Below are 16,224 nucleotides of genomic sequence, written 5' to 3'. Positions count from 1 at the left end.
ATAGAATCTCACAAACTGGTGTAATCAGCCGTTTCAGGGCCCCCCCCCCCCTCCCAGCTCGGGGGCCCCTGGCCATCCCCTGCTTTGCATAAAACCCTCTTGTGACACCCCCGGCTGCCAGTTTACAGCGAAACCTGGATCCCACGTTCAGACGGCAGCTGAACGAAATGAACATTGAGCCGAAACAACAGCTTCGACAAAAGTAAAACGTTATAGTCGTCACAAAGGGAGGAAGTAACTGTCATGTGTGACCGTGATCCAGATAAAAAAAAGTTAAACTCTATTTGTACAAGGTGACTCTGCAGAGGCGCCTGATGTGCATTGACGTTACGCTGCTGCACAGAATGCGTGAGATCAACAGCGTCACCGAGGAACCAGGATGTCACTGAGCTCACGCCTCCACCCAACAGTCTCCTTATGAAACCACATTTAGATTCACGAGATTTACAAAGATACACACACACTCATAAATATATCAGTCGGCTGAATACGCCTGATTTGAAAGAAATCAAGTTTCGTGAATTATTCCCTGAGAAATCAATGAAAATGTTACATTTGATATATTATATTACAGATAAAATCAAGAGAAATAAACCCGACACACTATTATATAGAATTATATCTGCATCAAACTGTACACACATGTAAATATCAACTGACTAAATATGCCTATATTTTATAAAATCATGCAAATTGCTCTATGTTGCAATGTTAAAGACAAAAATCTTTAAATATGTCCTTTAATAATCTGCACCAGAGTTTCATGGGCTCCTCTCAGGCCTCATCCCTCCAGCGGGTTTGGTGGAAATCGTTTTGGCAGCTTTAGTTTAATCGTGCTGACGAATCAACGACGGCAACAACGACAAAGTTTCAGGATGAAAACGGTCAAACAGAAAGTCGTGGTCCAAATATGAAAGATGATCAATTTGAAAATGTCAGCCGTGAAACACCCAGATTATTTTAGTTGTTTTAATATTGTTGTTGTTGTTGTTGTTTCCCTGTTCATGTGTGTGCAGGCCTCGTGTGTGTCTGTGTTGTATAACTGGCCTTCACACACACACACACACACAGACACACTAACACTAACACTCTTCTTGTCATTTCCACCATTCCCCCACACCTTGAAGCGGAATGGAGAGAAGAGGTGGAGGTAGAGAGAGAGCAAAGAAAAGACTGACAGAGAGAGAGAGAGAGAGAGAGAGGAGGGGTAAACCGGTTGAGCAGGTACACACACACACACACACAGAGACACACACACAGACACACACACACACACTGAGGCCTAGCCCAGGCTCCTCCAGCAGCTTGTTGTCACCGTTATTTCTGAGGCGCATGCGCGATGCCGCCAGTTTCCTGCTTTTAAATGAGTACCTGTGTTGGACTCACCTCTGTCGTGTGTGTGCGTGCGTGTGTGTGTGTGTGTGTGTTATCTGCTTGGGTCTCTCTCTCTCTCTCTCTCTCACACACTCCCGTTACTCGCGGTGCGCACGAGCTCCTATTCGTCTTTACCTGAGCTCACCTGAGCGGACTCACCTGTCCGCCGACGTCCGGACACTTTCCCGTCGTCCCCGTTGTGTTGTGTTGTTTCATATCTCGACACTGGAAGGAGGGAAAAGTGCGAGGACACCGAGAAAAGGTGTGTTTGAGTGGAGGACAGGAGAAGGAGAGGAAAGGTGCGCGGGGCAGGAAGGAGGAGAAGAAGAAGGAGAAGAAGGAGGAGGAGGAGAAGGAGACACCGACACTTTCCCGGTGAACGTTGGAGTTTCCAACGTTTCCTCAGCTTTTTTTCCCCAACGTCTTTTTTTGTCCTGCTCCTCCTCTCCTCCTCCTCTCCTCCTCCTCACCGAACCCCGGCTCCGAACCCGCCGGGCGGGCTGCGAGGGAACATGCCGCGGGCCTTTCTGGTGAAAAAGGCCAGCGTCTCGCCGGGGAAGCGGAACTGGAGCGAGCTGCCCGATCATGAGCGAGGGGACGTTTACATCCCAGGTGAGTCCGCGCTGCTGTGATGAGCCATGTTGGCTTTTTTATTATTATTATTATGCTTATTATGCTGGAGCTGCGTCATTCTGGGGCTTATTTTTAATGTTTGGAGCCAACCGGGGGGGACATCAGTGTGGAGGCTCCGGAGAGGAGAGGGGGGGGGGGAGTGTAACGGGGCCGGGGCCACCGAATAACGGGAAGCACCCTGAAGTTTTTGCATCCATTTCTAAAAAAAACAAAAAAACAACCCGGCGTCATTTTTGTATGCGTCAAAAAAAAAAAATAGTTCGATCCAACTTGCCACTTGGTCGCGAATCCCAATAAAATTAAAAATAAAACCTGTTTTTAAAAAAAGGACACGAAGTCAACGGGGAAGTGGGGATGTTTCATTTAACAGCCGTGGACTCGGTCGCGGCCTATGAACGAGCCCAGGGCCCGTTGCTTTCCACACATCGACCTTCAACCTCAGATTGCAGCCTCCTTCCGTGTGCAGCTCAAACCTATAAAGACTTTTTTTACATACACTGTGAGTCAATATTTAATCTCACTACACTTATTGAAAAATAATTGTGGGAATGATGGAGGTTTTTTTTAAAACAGAAGTTCCTCCACCAAATTTATTCTAAAAACGAAATCTGTTAGTCAAGCGGCTACGGAGAAGGATGAAAGGCCCATTATCCTCCCTCGTGAGTCCCAACTGAAAAAACAGTACTACAAGACCTGACATGTTTTGACTGTCAAATTCTGAGCTTTGACATTTAAATGACAAGTGGCGAGAATCCACCTCCTTCCCAGCGACTCTCTCTCTCTCTCTCTCTCTCTCTCTCTCTCTCTCTCTCTCTCTCTCTCTCTCTCTCTCTCTCTCTCTCTCTCCTCGATAACAATCCCCATTGTTGCCATCGGCGGAGTTTTTATTGTAAGACCACGTCGGTATCAGATAACAAATAACGGACTACACCCTAAACCTCTCTCTGCTTCCCTCTCTCTCTCTCTCACCCTTCCCCCCCTCTCGCTGTCGTTCCCACCTATTCCCATCACCGTTAACTTTTAATCATTGACTTTCACATCCTCTTCTGAACATTATGGATGAACTGAACTTCCAGAAGCGTTGGTGCCTTCAGGCCTCGTCCGAACCCACACCTGGAGCTTTTCCACGGCTCGTTTCTGACGCAACAACACACACCGAAAACGAACCTAATTCCCTAAAGAGAAATAACGAATTTAACAACACAGGTGTGATTCTGTAAATCTGACTTAAAAAAACAAATCAGCTGTGAAATAAAAGGGAGGATTCCAGTTCTTCTTCTTTTTAATGAACAGTAGCTTCCGTGCAGAATCACGCACAGTTAACACTCCTCCCCCAAACCCCGCAACGGTCTCAGCTTCTGTCTGTGGTATGTGCCGTTACTTGATGTACCTGCCCGACGTGTGTTGTTTGTGCGTGTGACGGAGGGACACGCACACACACACAGAGAGAGAGAGAGGGAGGTATGATAATTGCCCTTGTCCTCAGAAACAGGAGTGTTTTATTCAGTCTCTCTTTCTCTCTCTGTGTGATCTATCTATCTATCCATCTATCTATCTATCTATCCATCTATCTATCTATCTATCTAAACGTTTTATTCTATATATTTGAATGGCATGGAGTCCCTACTGTCTCCTTACTTCCAGTCAAGTTGCACCAAATCACCCACACTCATAAGTATCAGTCCACTAAATCTTCTTTCTTCGTCAATATCCCTGAATTATTTCCTGTCCAGTAGTTTTTGTGTAAAACTTACAAACGCAGATGGAAACCTAGCTTCCTCAGTGGAGGTATGAGGATCCCTGGTTGTTTGCTTATTTAAGAAAAACCTGTTCATTGGCTTTCTTGACGAGAGTAAAGTGACCGTTCAGTAAATACGCTGCGGCTAACTTAGCTTAGCATCAAGTCCTGGAAACCACAGATGGTGTGAGTCTGTTTTAAAAATACAGAAAGTCCGTCTAACAGCACCTGTGAAGCTCCTGAACTGACCAACATGTCACATCCTGTTTGTTCAATCCATGTCAAAGTGTCCGAACGACTTCCTGGTGTCTCGTCGTCACCGATCTTGGTTTTTTGCATCGATCACAAATAACAGTTTTCTTCTTTTACACCAAAACTAGCAGGTGCACGCAGGTTTACCGGCTAAATACATGTGATTGACTCCTTTCTGGTTGGTCAATTTAACCCGGGAGTGAATTCAGATTGAATCCGTTCACATTGCAGACAAAAGACAGATGTTAGTGTTTTTTTTAAACAGTGGAAAAGTGGCTTCAGTTTGCTCTTGAGTAGATTCTGACCGATTTATCACAGACGTGTCGGTGTCTGCGTTTATCTTTGCTGATATGAAAACTTGTATTTAACAGAATAAACTGTAGAAAATATGTTTTACCTTGATATGTTTGGTCGTATTTGTTTATCTTTGTATTTATAGTTATTTATAATGAAGTTTATAGTTAAACTGTAAAACATCAGACCTCAATTACATTTCATTGTCATAAGAGTTCCCAAACATCCATCTGGGTCGGACTCTACTTCTGAGACGCTGTTTAATCCCTTTGAACTCAGGATCTCTGCTCTGGGTTTTTGTCCTGAGGCCGCAGAGAGGTTAATGTTTATTGGATGGAAGGAAATGTAACGGACCTTTCAGGAGACCTACTGCCGCAGAACGCACACCTTTAGCAAACACACACACGCATGCACTTCTACACAAGACACACACAGAGAGTCACACACTGCGTCAGATAAGGTTATCTGCCGATTGTTGACTCGTTCTCTCACCTGAGCGACGTTAAATGGAACCAGGAGAAATTATGAGAGTGTTTTGATCGACACAGTTCACACACACTCCTCTCTGTGTTGACGTAGAAACTTGGGGGCTCCGTATCTTCTACCTTCCAAACACACACATATACCTCAGTACACACACACACTCGCTCATTGTTGAGCGGAGGGGGGGTGAACAAACAACACAAGATGAGATTAAATGTCCAGCCGGCAGCAGTCACCACAGAAACCATCAGTTCACTGGAACAACGACGAGAGATTTGAAAACTTGTGTAACGGTCCTCTTCTAAAAATACTTTTAATTTTTACAACATGGTTTTCAATCTATCATCTGCTGCACTATCTCTAGTTTACATATTTAACTGCACATTTCTGTTTTGATGTCTGTGAAGCACCTCAAATTTGTTATTATTATGTCAAAGAAATGTAATTCAGGTTTTGACTGCTAACTAATAAATAGCTATAATTAAAAAGGTAAAGATAAATAAGGCTAAACACGTAGAATTAAGAACATACCTATTGTTTTGCACATCTTTCCCGATGCATTCATTCAGTGAAATAGGTTTTCAAATCAACAAGTATAAACACAGACTCAGATAAACCTCCGATCGGCCAACGCACCGATGAGCGAAGATAAACGCTGATGCCAACACGTCTGGGAAAGATTCATATCTACGCATCTCTATCGCTTCTCGTATTGAGAAGGAATTGTGTGTTTTTAGAAGTGGTGCTGCTCCTTTTACGTTACATCACATTTAGCTTTAATCCAAAGCGACTTACAATAAGTTCATTCGACAGCCAGCTCTCTCAGCAGCGTCTCTCCTTTGTTAGGAACGTTATACTTGTTAGGATGAAGTGCAGTGAGGTCACTGTCAGGCCTTGGTATCAAACCCCTGCACAACTGCTTTAAAATCTTTGTTTAACCAAATTATTATCAATATTTCATCGATATTTCAAAAGCTAAAGTCATGAATGAAAGCCAACGGAGCTCTGTGAGGGATTTCTTCATTTGCATTTGAGTTTCATCTCACTGAGCTGAACCACACCTGCCTCTGGGCGCTACACACACACACACACACACACACACACACACACACACACACACCTCTGTGGCGGTGGATTGTTTGAGGAAGGTACAGAGCTTGTGCTGCAAGACTGTCTGGCTGGACGAGTCTGTAATGGTAATGTGCGTGTGGGTGGGTGTGTGTCTGTGTGTAGGTGTGTGTGTGTGTGTGTGTGTGTGTGTGTGTGCATGCAGTTATTCAAAACAAAAGGCCAAACATACGCACACACCCTCGCATACAAACATGTTTAACTCTGCACGTTTGCTAATTGAGAGATTGTGTAAACATGAAGTGGTGCACGCTGCGACCCGTTGGGAAGTTTTATATTTGAAAAAACAAGTTGCTCAGTTTCTTTCAGCTCTATTGTAATCACCATGAGAATATGAGAATAAATGTTATGGTTGTTTTTTAACAGTAAATCTGTGTTTTTAGTTGACATCAAGACACTGACTCTCTCTCTCTCTCTCTCTCTCTCTCTCTCTCTCTCTCTCTCTCTCTCTCTCTCTCTCTCTCTCTCTCTCTCTCTCTCTCTCTCTCTCTCTCTCTCTCTCTCTCTCTCTCTCGTTTCTAGTCTCCATCTACCCTTTGTCCGTCCTGATGGAGGCTGAGGCCAGCCCGGCTGAAACGACGCCGCTCTGCCTCACCAAACGCTCTGTATGCGACACACAGACGTACGCCGAGCTGACGTGCGCCGAGCTGCCGTCCAGCACGGTGCTGGGCCGGCCGCGGAGCCCCTCTGCCTTTCTGGGGGAGAGGTCAGACATCAGGAGGAGGGCGCAGAGCGGCTCCACGTACGTCCGGTCCAAAATCAAGGTGAGCGAGACGAGCGGCTCAAAGTGTGAGTGGAGTCAAACATAAGTCGACATGAAACAAGTACTCAAGTTTTCTTTCCTCTCTCTCTCCACCACAGGTGACCACGGGCGAGTTACCCCCCAGCCCCACCCCTCTACCCCTCTCTCTTCCTCCCATTCCCACCACGCCCTCACTGACCCCACCTGCCACCGTGATGCCCGTTGCCCTGACGACCATCCCTTCCACCCTGGAGGTGGTCTCCATGGTAACCAGATCAACAGGTCAAAGTTCGTCCACGGGGAAAACGGGGGTGTTTGTGTGCCAGGTATGAGCGAGTCTGGAACAACCGTTTTAAACTGGAATCCACATTGTTATATTTCTTATTAATGAGTGTGGTGGTGAATCAGGACATTTAATGGTGGTTGACATTGATTTTGTAAAATTTAGACATGTGTCCTTGAAACAACTGAAATTGGTTCTTTCTTGGACACAATCTTTCAAAAATACCAAATTGTATTCATGGCAACTCAATTTAGAGACACTGTGGAGTTTGTGGTTTGAAATACACATTCCTGCAGTTTCTCACAGTTAAAGAATGTAGAGTTGCAGCATATCTGCATTTCTCTGGGAGCTTGTTCCAGATACGTGCAGGATAGAAACTGAACGCTGCTTCTCCATGTTTAGTTTTGACTCTGGATGGTTCACAACGTAGCGGCAGGTCAGAAATATATTCAGGCTGTAAATAAAGTAGCATCAGTAAATTCTTAGACAGACGGGACGTCACTGTGATTTCACTGACTGAGTGTTCCTGCCTGTAGGTTTGCCAGAAGACCTTCCAGCACCAGCGGATGTTAAACCGACACGTCAAGTGTCACAACGACACCAAGAGACACATCTGCACGTTCTGCGGCAAAGGCTTCAACGACACCTTCGACCTCAAGAGACACGTCCGCACGCACACAGGTAACCTCGCTCTTCCACGTCAGACGCAGCCGCTCAATCTTCGACAGATCTGAAGAAGAAGGTGTGACACATTCTGATTTTCCCGCAGGCGTCCGTCCGTACAAGTGCAACCTGTGCGACAAGGCCTTCACCCAGCGCTGCTCCCTGGAGTCGCACATGAAGAAGATCCACAGCGTCACCCTCAAGTACGCCTACAAGGAGCGGCGCAACAAGCTGTACGTGTGCGAGGAGTGCGGCCACACGGCGGGGACGCAGGACGAGCTGGGCATCCACCTCCACTCGCTGCACCCAGACAGCGCCCTGCTGAAGGGGAAGGCTGCCAGGAGAGCGGGAGGAAAAGAGGAAGGGTCGGTCGGAGGGTCGACGCCAGGTTCTCCCCAAGGAGCCGATAGCGATGATACCACGGGATCAGCGGAGCCGTAGAGCGGACGAGAGGCTGGTTGGCACAATAAGCTCAGGGGGATGAAGGATGGATGATGGACAAGAAGGTGGACGACAAGTCAAAGTATACCTCTACAGTTCTAAATGTATATATTATGTGTGTGTGTATATTTATGAATGTGTGTGTGTATGGATTGTGGGGATCTGTATGTGACTCATGTTAAACGGGGCCAAGTTGGACTTTGACTCACTGTTCATGTTTTTACAGTTCATGGGATTTTGTTGTGGAAAAGAGTATTTACACATCTGACACTATATTTTTCTGCCTTTATATCGCATGTGCATATTTCCTGTTGGCTCTTCTGTACAGCATGAAATGTGAGTTTTTCTACTCAAAAACCTGAAAGCATTATATTAAAGGGAGTAATATATGAATCTGAGTCGGATGTATCCCACATTATTGACGTCATATTGATTCTTGTTTTTTGTGTATCTAAAAGCAATGGTGGAGGAAGTACTCAAACATTTTACTTTGGTCAAAGTATGAATAAAAAGACAAAAATGCACTTAAATAAAAGTGAAAGTAAGTATTAAGAGTATAAGTACTTGCTGAGTGTATAATATTCCCTAATGCAATTGTCTACTACTTAACTAGATTTATTTTCAGGTACCAGGTACCAATTTTACGCCACTACATATATTAACAAAGTACTTTTACACTTGATACTTGAAGTACATTCAATAGCAAGTACTTGCTTACTTTTACTGAAGTAGAAAAGTTATTGTGGGACTTTTATTTGAGTAGATATACAAAGTACATTTACTTTGCTGTTGTACATAAGTGCAGATACATGAAAAATGTACTCAAGTACAACAACAAACTAAATATACTTTGTCACGTCCCACCACTGTTTAGAATAGCAACTAAGTCATGACAGAGAAATGTTGCTGAAGGCAGAAGTGAGTTTTCACATCATATTTAATCCAGGTACTTATGGTGTAGAAATACCTTTTGGTTTTTTTTTTGTTTCCTGTATGAACGACACACGAAGAGTCCGTCATCACAGCGTTGTTTCACGTTTTTTAAGGCGTTGTCAGCCACCTGGTTTCACTTCAGTACAACAGAACAGGCAAGGCGAGTTTATTTGTAGAGGTGGTTTCAACAAGGCATTTCAAAGTGCATTACATAAAATGCAAAAGGCATCAGGACAAATTGTAAAAGCAACACAAGACAACACAAAGCGTTTAAAAAGATCTCAGCAGGGATGTGATCCACTCGAGCTGCAGCGTCTTGAATCAGCTGCAGCTTTAAGAATAAGAATACGATAACAAATCTCTTCAGTGCACAAAACGATGGTTTTACTGTTACGCACTAATTACGCTGCTTATTTTACCCCCAAGCTCTGGAGTGTGTTCTGGAAGAGAGACAGAGAGAGAGAGGGGGCGGGAGAGAGAGAGAGGGAGAGGAGGTAGCTGGGAGGGTGAGGTCGGATTCCTGGTGTCTGTCCGGTCTTGTCGGAAGATTCCTGCAAACTCCCTTCAGCCCGAGGAAACCTGGGATCGGCTTCAGGTGACAACCACATAACGGTTTGTGAAGTCAGTGGGCGAAGGTCAATTTCACACTCAGTTACTCAGTTCTCTGTTATATTGATGTTTTGACATCTTAAGGCCACATGGGTTTTTTTTAATCCTTCTTTTTAGTTGCGAAAGTGAAGCAAATTGATCTCAAACGCCCCCTGGTGGCTGGCTGCAGCATAGGTCACAAACCCTGCCTCCTCCATGTTAGTGAATGAGACATGGACCAATCACGGATGCACAGTCTCTTATGTACAAAAGCACAGCGCTCGTATCTGAGATGTTTTGGCAACATCTGGATGGATCATCATTAAAGTTTGAACAGACATTCATGGTCCCACTAAGGATGAATTATTGTTTTATCAAGCAAAACCTGTTACATGTTGTGGGTCTGTTTTGTGAAATGTGAGGTTTTTCTGCTTTTGCTCATATTATATAGATATGAAAGATTTTTTCACAGTGATATTATGAAGCCTATACCAAATAATAAATCGACTAGAGATTAGAATCAAACAAATTGCTAGATGAAGACATTATTATGGGTTTTATTGTCCTGTAAATAAAGTCATAAAGCTATATTTATTCAAACTGGGCAAAAATGTATGTTAATTAAAAATATTAAACTTCATTCAGTTTTTTTATTCATTAATTTGTTTAAAAACTAACTTTCTATTGATTTGTTTGTTTTTATCAACTTTTTATCACTAATTCAGTTTCATGGCGTCCCTTGCGCTGACTTCCGCTTCCGGCCATGTGACCCCGCCTCAACCCGGAAGTGCAGGGTTTGTTTTGAAAAGCAGGCGCCAGCAGCAGCAGCGGCTAAAAGGTCAAAGGTGAGCGGAGTTTCCAGGTACACACACTTTGTATTTCTTTGTTTTCTTCTTATTATTTTTTTTTTAAACCTTCCGCACGTGTTGTTCACTAGTTTTAAACTCACCGCCTTGTTGCTAACTGGAGGCTGCTAACGTTAGCTGCTGTTAGCTTGTGTTAGCTGCTGTTAGCCGAAGTGGCTCAGGGGAGTTCATGGTGATGTGTCCGTCAGGTGCAGGGGGGGGATGCCAGCTCCGGAGCCGGTCAGGCAGGGTCGGAAACGCGGCCTGCCCTCCTGCCCCAACCCGCTGTTCCTCCGGTGGCTCACGGAGCTGCGGGACGAGGCGAAGGAGAAAGGACAGAAGATCCAGTTCTGCTACCAGAAGGTGAACAGGACCAGTCCCCTGTGTTGTGTTGTTGTGCGTTCACATCGTGCAACAACCTGCGAACTGAGAGCACTTTAACTTCCTGTGGACAGTAACAGACTCACTGTACTTTGCACACTTCATTCCCTGCTGCTTACAACATTTATGTATTTAATTTAGTTTCCTATATTCTATATATTTTTGATATTTACACTTGCACAAACACAACACAGCAAATGTCTTGTACGTGTAAACCCATTTCTGGCAATAAACCCAGATTCTGATTCTCAAAATTCACGTGAACAACTGAGAAAGTCTGAGAACATGTTACTGACGCCACCGTCCTGAATTCAAATGGTTTTACAAACAGTCGCCTTTCATCGATCCCTCAAAACATCCAACACCACTTTCTTTATATATTTATATTCATACAGATCAGGAGCTTCCACTAATGTTGATATCAAACACTGTAATCATTCAAAAACAATCATAACTCAATTGACATGAAAAGGAGGAGCTGATTTGTTTTCAGTGTTCACATACATGACTGTAAGAAATTGTCATTAAATGATAATAAATATTTTGTGTGCATGTTTTTTAAATCAGGCCATCAGCTCCCTGAACAAATATCCTCTGCCGCTGCAAAACGCCAAAGAGGCGAAGATCCTCCAGAACTTTGGAGACGGGATCTGCAAAATACTGGATGAGAAACTACAACGATACTTGAGAGAGAACGGTGAGAAGCACATGAAAAGGATGAAGTAACCGAACACTGTGATCTTAATTACCATGTTACCAAAAAAACAAATGACCTCATGATCACACAGTGAAGAGAAATAGGGAGAGAATTCAAAGGAAGTAGATTGAAGCCTGAATGGGCTGAATGAGAGATTGTGAAACTAGTTTTTCTCACATTTTATACATATTGTATTCAAAGCAGCAGAAAACCAGATGACAGAAGAGTTCAGTAAACCGCAGCGTGCACCTCCTCTCTACTGAAGAAACAACGTGTGCAGCTTTTCCATTTCCTCGGTCTTCACTTTTCTTTTAAATCTCTGCTCCAGGTCCAAACGCTCCAATTCATTCTCTGCCTAAAGGGGCGCCCCCTCCTGGCAGACCAGACAACAACAACATGGCTCCGTCCACAAAGGTAACAAGCAGGACCTCATATCTCCACCGAGGCCCAACAGTCTCCTTATGACGCCACATTTAAATCCACTAGATCCAGATTTTTCTTTGTGATCCGTCTTTCTTTATAGAAGAATGCTGCCGGGGATAAAGGGAAGGATAAAGGAGGAGGAGGAGGAGGAGGGAGGAAGAAGAGGGAGTATGTCCCTCAGAAGAGGTCCGGGGGTCATGCTGTTCTCCTCACACTTTACAGACAGTCACAGGTACAACTTTCCCTTTTAGACATTTCACACACATGAACACGTATTTCACCGTGTCCTCGTTTTGTCTCATTATCATCATCTTTCTCTCCAGATCCCGGGAAGTAAAGGTTACATGTTTAAACTGGAGCTGCAAGCCGAGGCCCAGCTTCTCTGTGATAAGTCCTTCAGCGTCGTAAGTCAATTTCTTTTTCACTATAATCCTGAGTCACGATCGTCATTTCAAAATAAACTAATATGCAGACTTAATTCTCTTCTTCATGTTGTGTGTGTCTACCTGTAGCCAGATCTGGGCAGCAAGTACACGGCCTGGTCCTCAGTCAGCACGCTGATCCAGAAGAACCTGGTGATCAAGACCCACAATCCTGCAAGGTACACAACACACACACACACGTTAATAAAATCAGCTTGTTCGCAACAATATTAACAGGAAGAGGAAATTCTCCTGATTATGATGAAGACCTGTTTTTCAGGACACTTCAGTGATGGCCGGTTGTTTTCTGTCTCAGGTTTTCTCTGACTGACGAGGGTCAGATTTTGGCCGAGCGACTGGAGGCAGCGGAAGAAGGAGCTAAAGACCGAGTGGAGACGAGGAGTGAAAGAGGGGAGGAGGAGGAGGAGGAGGAAGATGTTCCAGGGGTTGTGGATCTTACTTGTAGTGACGAAGAAGAGGAGGAGGAGAAAGAGGACAGAACACAGTGAGTTGATGCTAAAGAGGTTAAAGATTTCATGTTGTGTTCGTCTTCCAGCTGGAACCAAACACATCACTTTGTCTTCACAGTCCCACAGAGAGGCCGCCCTGCGTCTCTCAGTCAGACGGAGACGTGGACGTGATGAGTTTAGATTCACAAACCAGCAGGAAGCGGAATGGAGGATGTCTTCTACCTGGGAATTATGATATCATACTCTGTGTTGACTTCATTGAAACTACAGGGTAAGAGATCTATGTGGTGGCAATGAATGTGTGCGTACTTTTATTTGCATATATCAAACTGCATATTCATCCGTTCACGACCTTTGTTTGTGCAGCGGCAGCAGCCACAAGAAACAGGAGCTGGTCAAAGAGCTTCAGAGAAATGGAGTGAGCTTCGATGTCAGGAAACTAAATGTTGGAGACTTCCTGTGGGTGGCTCGGGAGAAGGTTGCACCCGTTCCAGGTAACGCAGAAAAGTGGATAAACTCTTCTCTTCTAACTTCTCTTCTCGAATGATTCTAGTTGTTTCGCTTCCCTTCTTTTCTCTTTGCTTCCTGTCTCTTCTGCATCTTGACACAAACTCAGACTATAGAACCTCTTCAGCTGAACTTCCGTCACGGTTTCCGTCTCCTCTCAGGTCAGTTGCGAGCTCCAGCCGGCAGAGAGCTGGTGCTCGATTACATCATCGAGAGGAAGAGGATGGACGACCTGTGTGGCAGCATCATCGACGGACGCTTCAGGGAACAGAAGGTCGGTCGGTCGCGTGTAAATTTCCTCGTCAGTAAAGCTACAGATCATTTTATGGATCACGTTTCTCTTGTAGCATCAAGTATAAAGATTAAAGATTTTCTATTTTATGAGGAATTATTTTCCTCTTCCTAGCTTTACCCATAATTTGACTCCCTCTCTCTTTCTCCATCAGTTCCGCCTGAAGAGGTGTGGTCTTCGCAGGCCCATCTACCTGGTGGAGGAATGTGGAACTGCGGCCTCTCACCTGAGTTTACCTGAGGCGACGCTGCAGCAGGCGATCGTCAACACTCAGGTGAGCGAAAGAAAATGAATCATGTTTTCATTTCTTTAATTAATTAATAAATAATAACTTGAGGATTTGCTGCTTTTCTTTGTCTCACTTGATTGTAAAGTGACATTTTTGGTATGTTATTGTTAATAGAGTTTTAAAAATCATTGCAGGTGGTGGATGGTTTCTTCGTGAAGAGAGTCCAGGATGTGAGGGAGTCTGCGGCCTACCTCACCATCATGACCCGGTACCTCACTAAACTCTACCAGGTAACTGACACGCAGTCTATTCACAGTCTGTGGTTCCAACGCTGCCTTGGTAAATACGTCTGTGATGCACTGACTCCCTCACGTCCTCCTCGTTTCAGGACCGGACGTTGATCTGTCGCTCCAGAGAGCTGGAGGGGGATGAAGCGGGTGACGAGGAGAGAGGGAGCCCGTCCTGCTCTCTCATTTCATTTGCAGAGTTCAACCACGGGGCGATCAAAAACAAGGTGTGTGTCTGTCTATCTATCTGTCTTAAATTAAATCAAACTGCACAAAATAACACTTTCATCAAGATCCACAAATCAGCCCCAAACTGACAGAACAGCCATCTGCAGTCCGGAGTAGCCGGGGCTCAAACCTGACCTTTTGCTTTGTGGTCCACCCGCTCTACCTCCTGGGCCACAGCCACCTCAATAAAAATTTTAAAAAATCATAAAAAGTGTTGTTATAAATCCATGTTTTCGTTCCTCCAGTGTCAGACAGTGAGAGAAGTGTTCGCCAGACAGTTGATGCAGATCAGCGGTTTGTCTGGAGACAAGGCAGCAGCCATACTGGAGATATACAGCACCCCCTACAGGTAGCGCACACACATATCACCACTATTAATAAATAAACAACAATCTAGATGAGTCCCATCAAACCAAAGCTGCTCTTTCTCTCTCTCAAGTCTCCTGACGGCTTATGAACGATGTACAAGTGAAGCAGAGAAAGAGAAACTTCTCTCTTCGATACGATACGGGAAACTCAAAAGGTTTGAGGAAGCAGTTTTATTTATCTCTCTATATTTCCATTTTTTTGAGATGTTAATGTTTAAATGTCCTGAATATGTTCAGGTTTTAAATAACGTTTTCTTGCAAAGCAGAACGGTGCTTTTTATAAATACATTTTGTTTTTGGTAGAAAAGCACATTGTCCCGTGTCAGAGATCATGTGCAGCTATAGACTCTGAAGGACTTGAACTAATGAAACTTTATTTAAACCCAACGTGCTACGAGAAGGTCGATCAACATCATCTCCTTTGTTTTTCAGAAATCTGGGTCCAGCTCTGAGCAAAACCGTTTATCAGCTCTACTGTACACAAGGAGCGCTGTCATGAGCACACACACACACACACACACACACAGATGAAGCTAAACTCAAACCTCTTGTAATCTGATCACATGATGTCCTAACTTTATCAGATTGACTTGAACTGTTCATGATTTGCTCTAAAGTTGCTGCTACATTTTATTTTCTATAAAATTGTTCCTGATGAAGAATTTCACAAATGTTCGTAGATACTGGATCAATAAAGTTTCTTATTTTTGAACATTAGTCTGTTGTTCGTCAGTCAAGTGTCAGTGAATCATCTTTAGTAAATGATTCTCCTGCTTATTAGCTATTTATATATGGTCAGTTAAACCGTCTCATTTTGATTAACCAAAGCTGCCACTAGATGTCACTAAAGAGCTGTGTTTATATCTTGATAGCTACTATAATGAAGTTCCTTCCGAATAATATTGTAATAAGTTTTATTACTAATCGGTTTGTTTACTAATATAAAAACTTAATTTACAGAATATATTTTGTTTAAACTTTAAAATATTAAACTTGATATGTCCTTGTCATGTTTAATAAAGTCTTGGTAATCTTTTTGTCCTAAACATGTGGAGAACATGCATTTAATTCCCCAAAGCTCCCGATGCCGCTAAAGATTTGTTTTTCGCTCGATAGCGTCTATAAACAAGTTCCAGAATAAATAAATCCATCAACACGACGAGGGTAAATTCCTTCATCAGTCACATTAACAAGAGTCAGAAGATCACAAATTCTCAAGTGTCCACAAAACTGAACAAGAGCCAAACAGAAGATTCAACCCCAACACTTCACTTCACCAAACTAGAATCATCTCCCTGTTTGTGTCTCCACCGATCAGTGCAGTTTTGAAGACAGGCAAAATACATTTTGGATTCAAGACTCAAAATCATGATCAAGTCAGCCAAAACACACTCAGTGAGGTCACAGTGGACATTTGAGCCATTTTCTCCAGGATGTTCCCTGAAGGACGAAACGTTAGCGTGAACATAAAGCAGCTTGAGGTCAAATACTCTGGATCATCTCTATTTTATTTCTCACCAATG

General features: G+C 43.8%; 2 protein-coding genes across 4 annotated transcripts; both read left to right on the top strand.

The window, feature by feature from the left end:
- Window positions 1-1,343: 1,343 nt before the first annotated feature.
- Window positions 1,344-8,429, top strand: ovol1a (ovo-like zinc finger 1a). Of its 2 annotated transcripts, none has more exons than XM_035148937.2 (5): window positions 1,344-1,986; window positions 6,425-6,666; window positions 6,764-6,910; window positions 7,464-7,608; window positions 7,697-8,429. In XM_035148937.2, exons 1-5 carry the CDS (start codon window positions 1,887-1,889, stop codon window positions 8,029-8,031), a joined length of 969 nt encoding a protein of 322 aa, XP_035004828.1. In that variant the 5' UTR covers window positions 1,344-1,886; the 3' UTR covers window positions 8,032-8,429. The 2 variants fall into 2 exon arrangements, with proteins under 2 accessions (XP_035004828.1, XP_035004827.1); XM_035148936.2 differs by having other exon boundaries at window positions 1,350-1,986; window positions 6,764-6,970.
- A 1,902-nt stretch (window positions 8,430-10,331) lies between these two features.
- mus81 (MUS81 structure-specific endonuclease subunit) lies at window positions 10,332-15,413 on the top strand. Of its 2 annotated transcripts, none has more exons than XM_035148176.2 (17): window positions 10,332-10,397; window positions 10,607-10,760; window positions 11,346-11,475; window positions 11,804-11,889; window positions 11,999-12,130; window positions 12,222-12,302; window positions 12,411-12,499; window positions 12,637-12,825; window positions 12,909-13,061; window positions 13,157-13,284; window positions 13,459-13,571; window positions 13,744-13,863; window positions 14,013-14,108; window positions 14,207-14,332; window positions 14,579-14,682; window positions 14,773-14,856; window positions 15,134-15,413. In XM_035148176.2, the coding sequence occupies exons 2-17, from the start codon at window positions 10,620-10,622 to the stop codon at window positions 15,198-15,200; spliced, it is 1,839 nt and encodes a 612-aa protein (XP_035004067.2). In that variant the 5' UTR covers window positions 10,332-10,397; window positions 10,607-10,619; the 3' UTR covers window positions 15,201-15,413. The 2 variants fall into 2 exon arrangements, with proteins under 2 accessions (XP_035004067.2, XP_035004068.2); XM_035148177.2 differs by having other exon boundaries at window positions 10,366-10,414.
- The last annotated feature ends 811 nt before the right edge of the window (window positions 15,414-16,224 follow it).

Source organism: Hippoglossus stenolepis, chromosome 23 (genome assembly GCF_022539355.2).
Source record: "Hippoglossus stenolepis isolate QCI-W04-F060 chromosome 23, HSTE1.2, whole genome shotgun sequence".
Lineage (NCBI taxonomy): Eukaryota > Metazoa > Chordata > Actinopteri > Pleuronectiformes > Pleuronectidae > Hippoglossus > Hippoglossus stenolepis.
The sequence above is the reverse complement of the archived record's forward strand: the minus strand, read 5'-3'. Positions and strand labels throughout refer to the sequence as shown.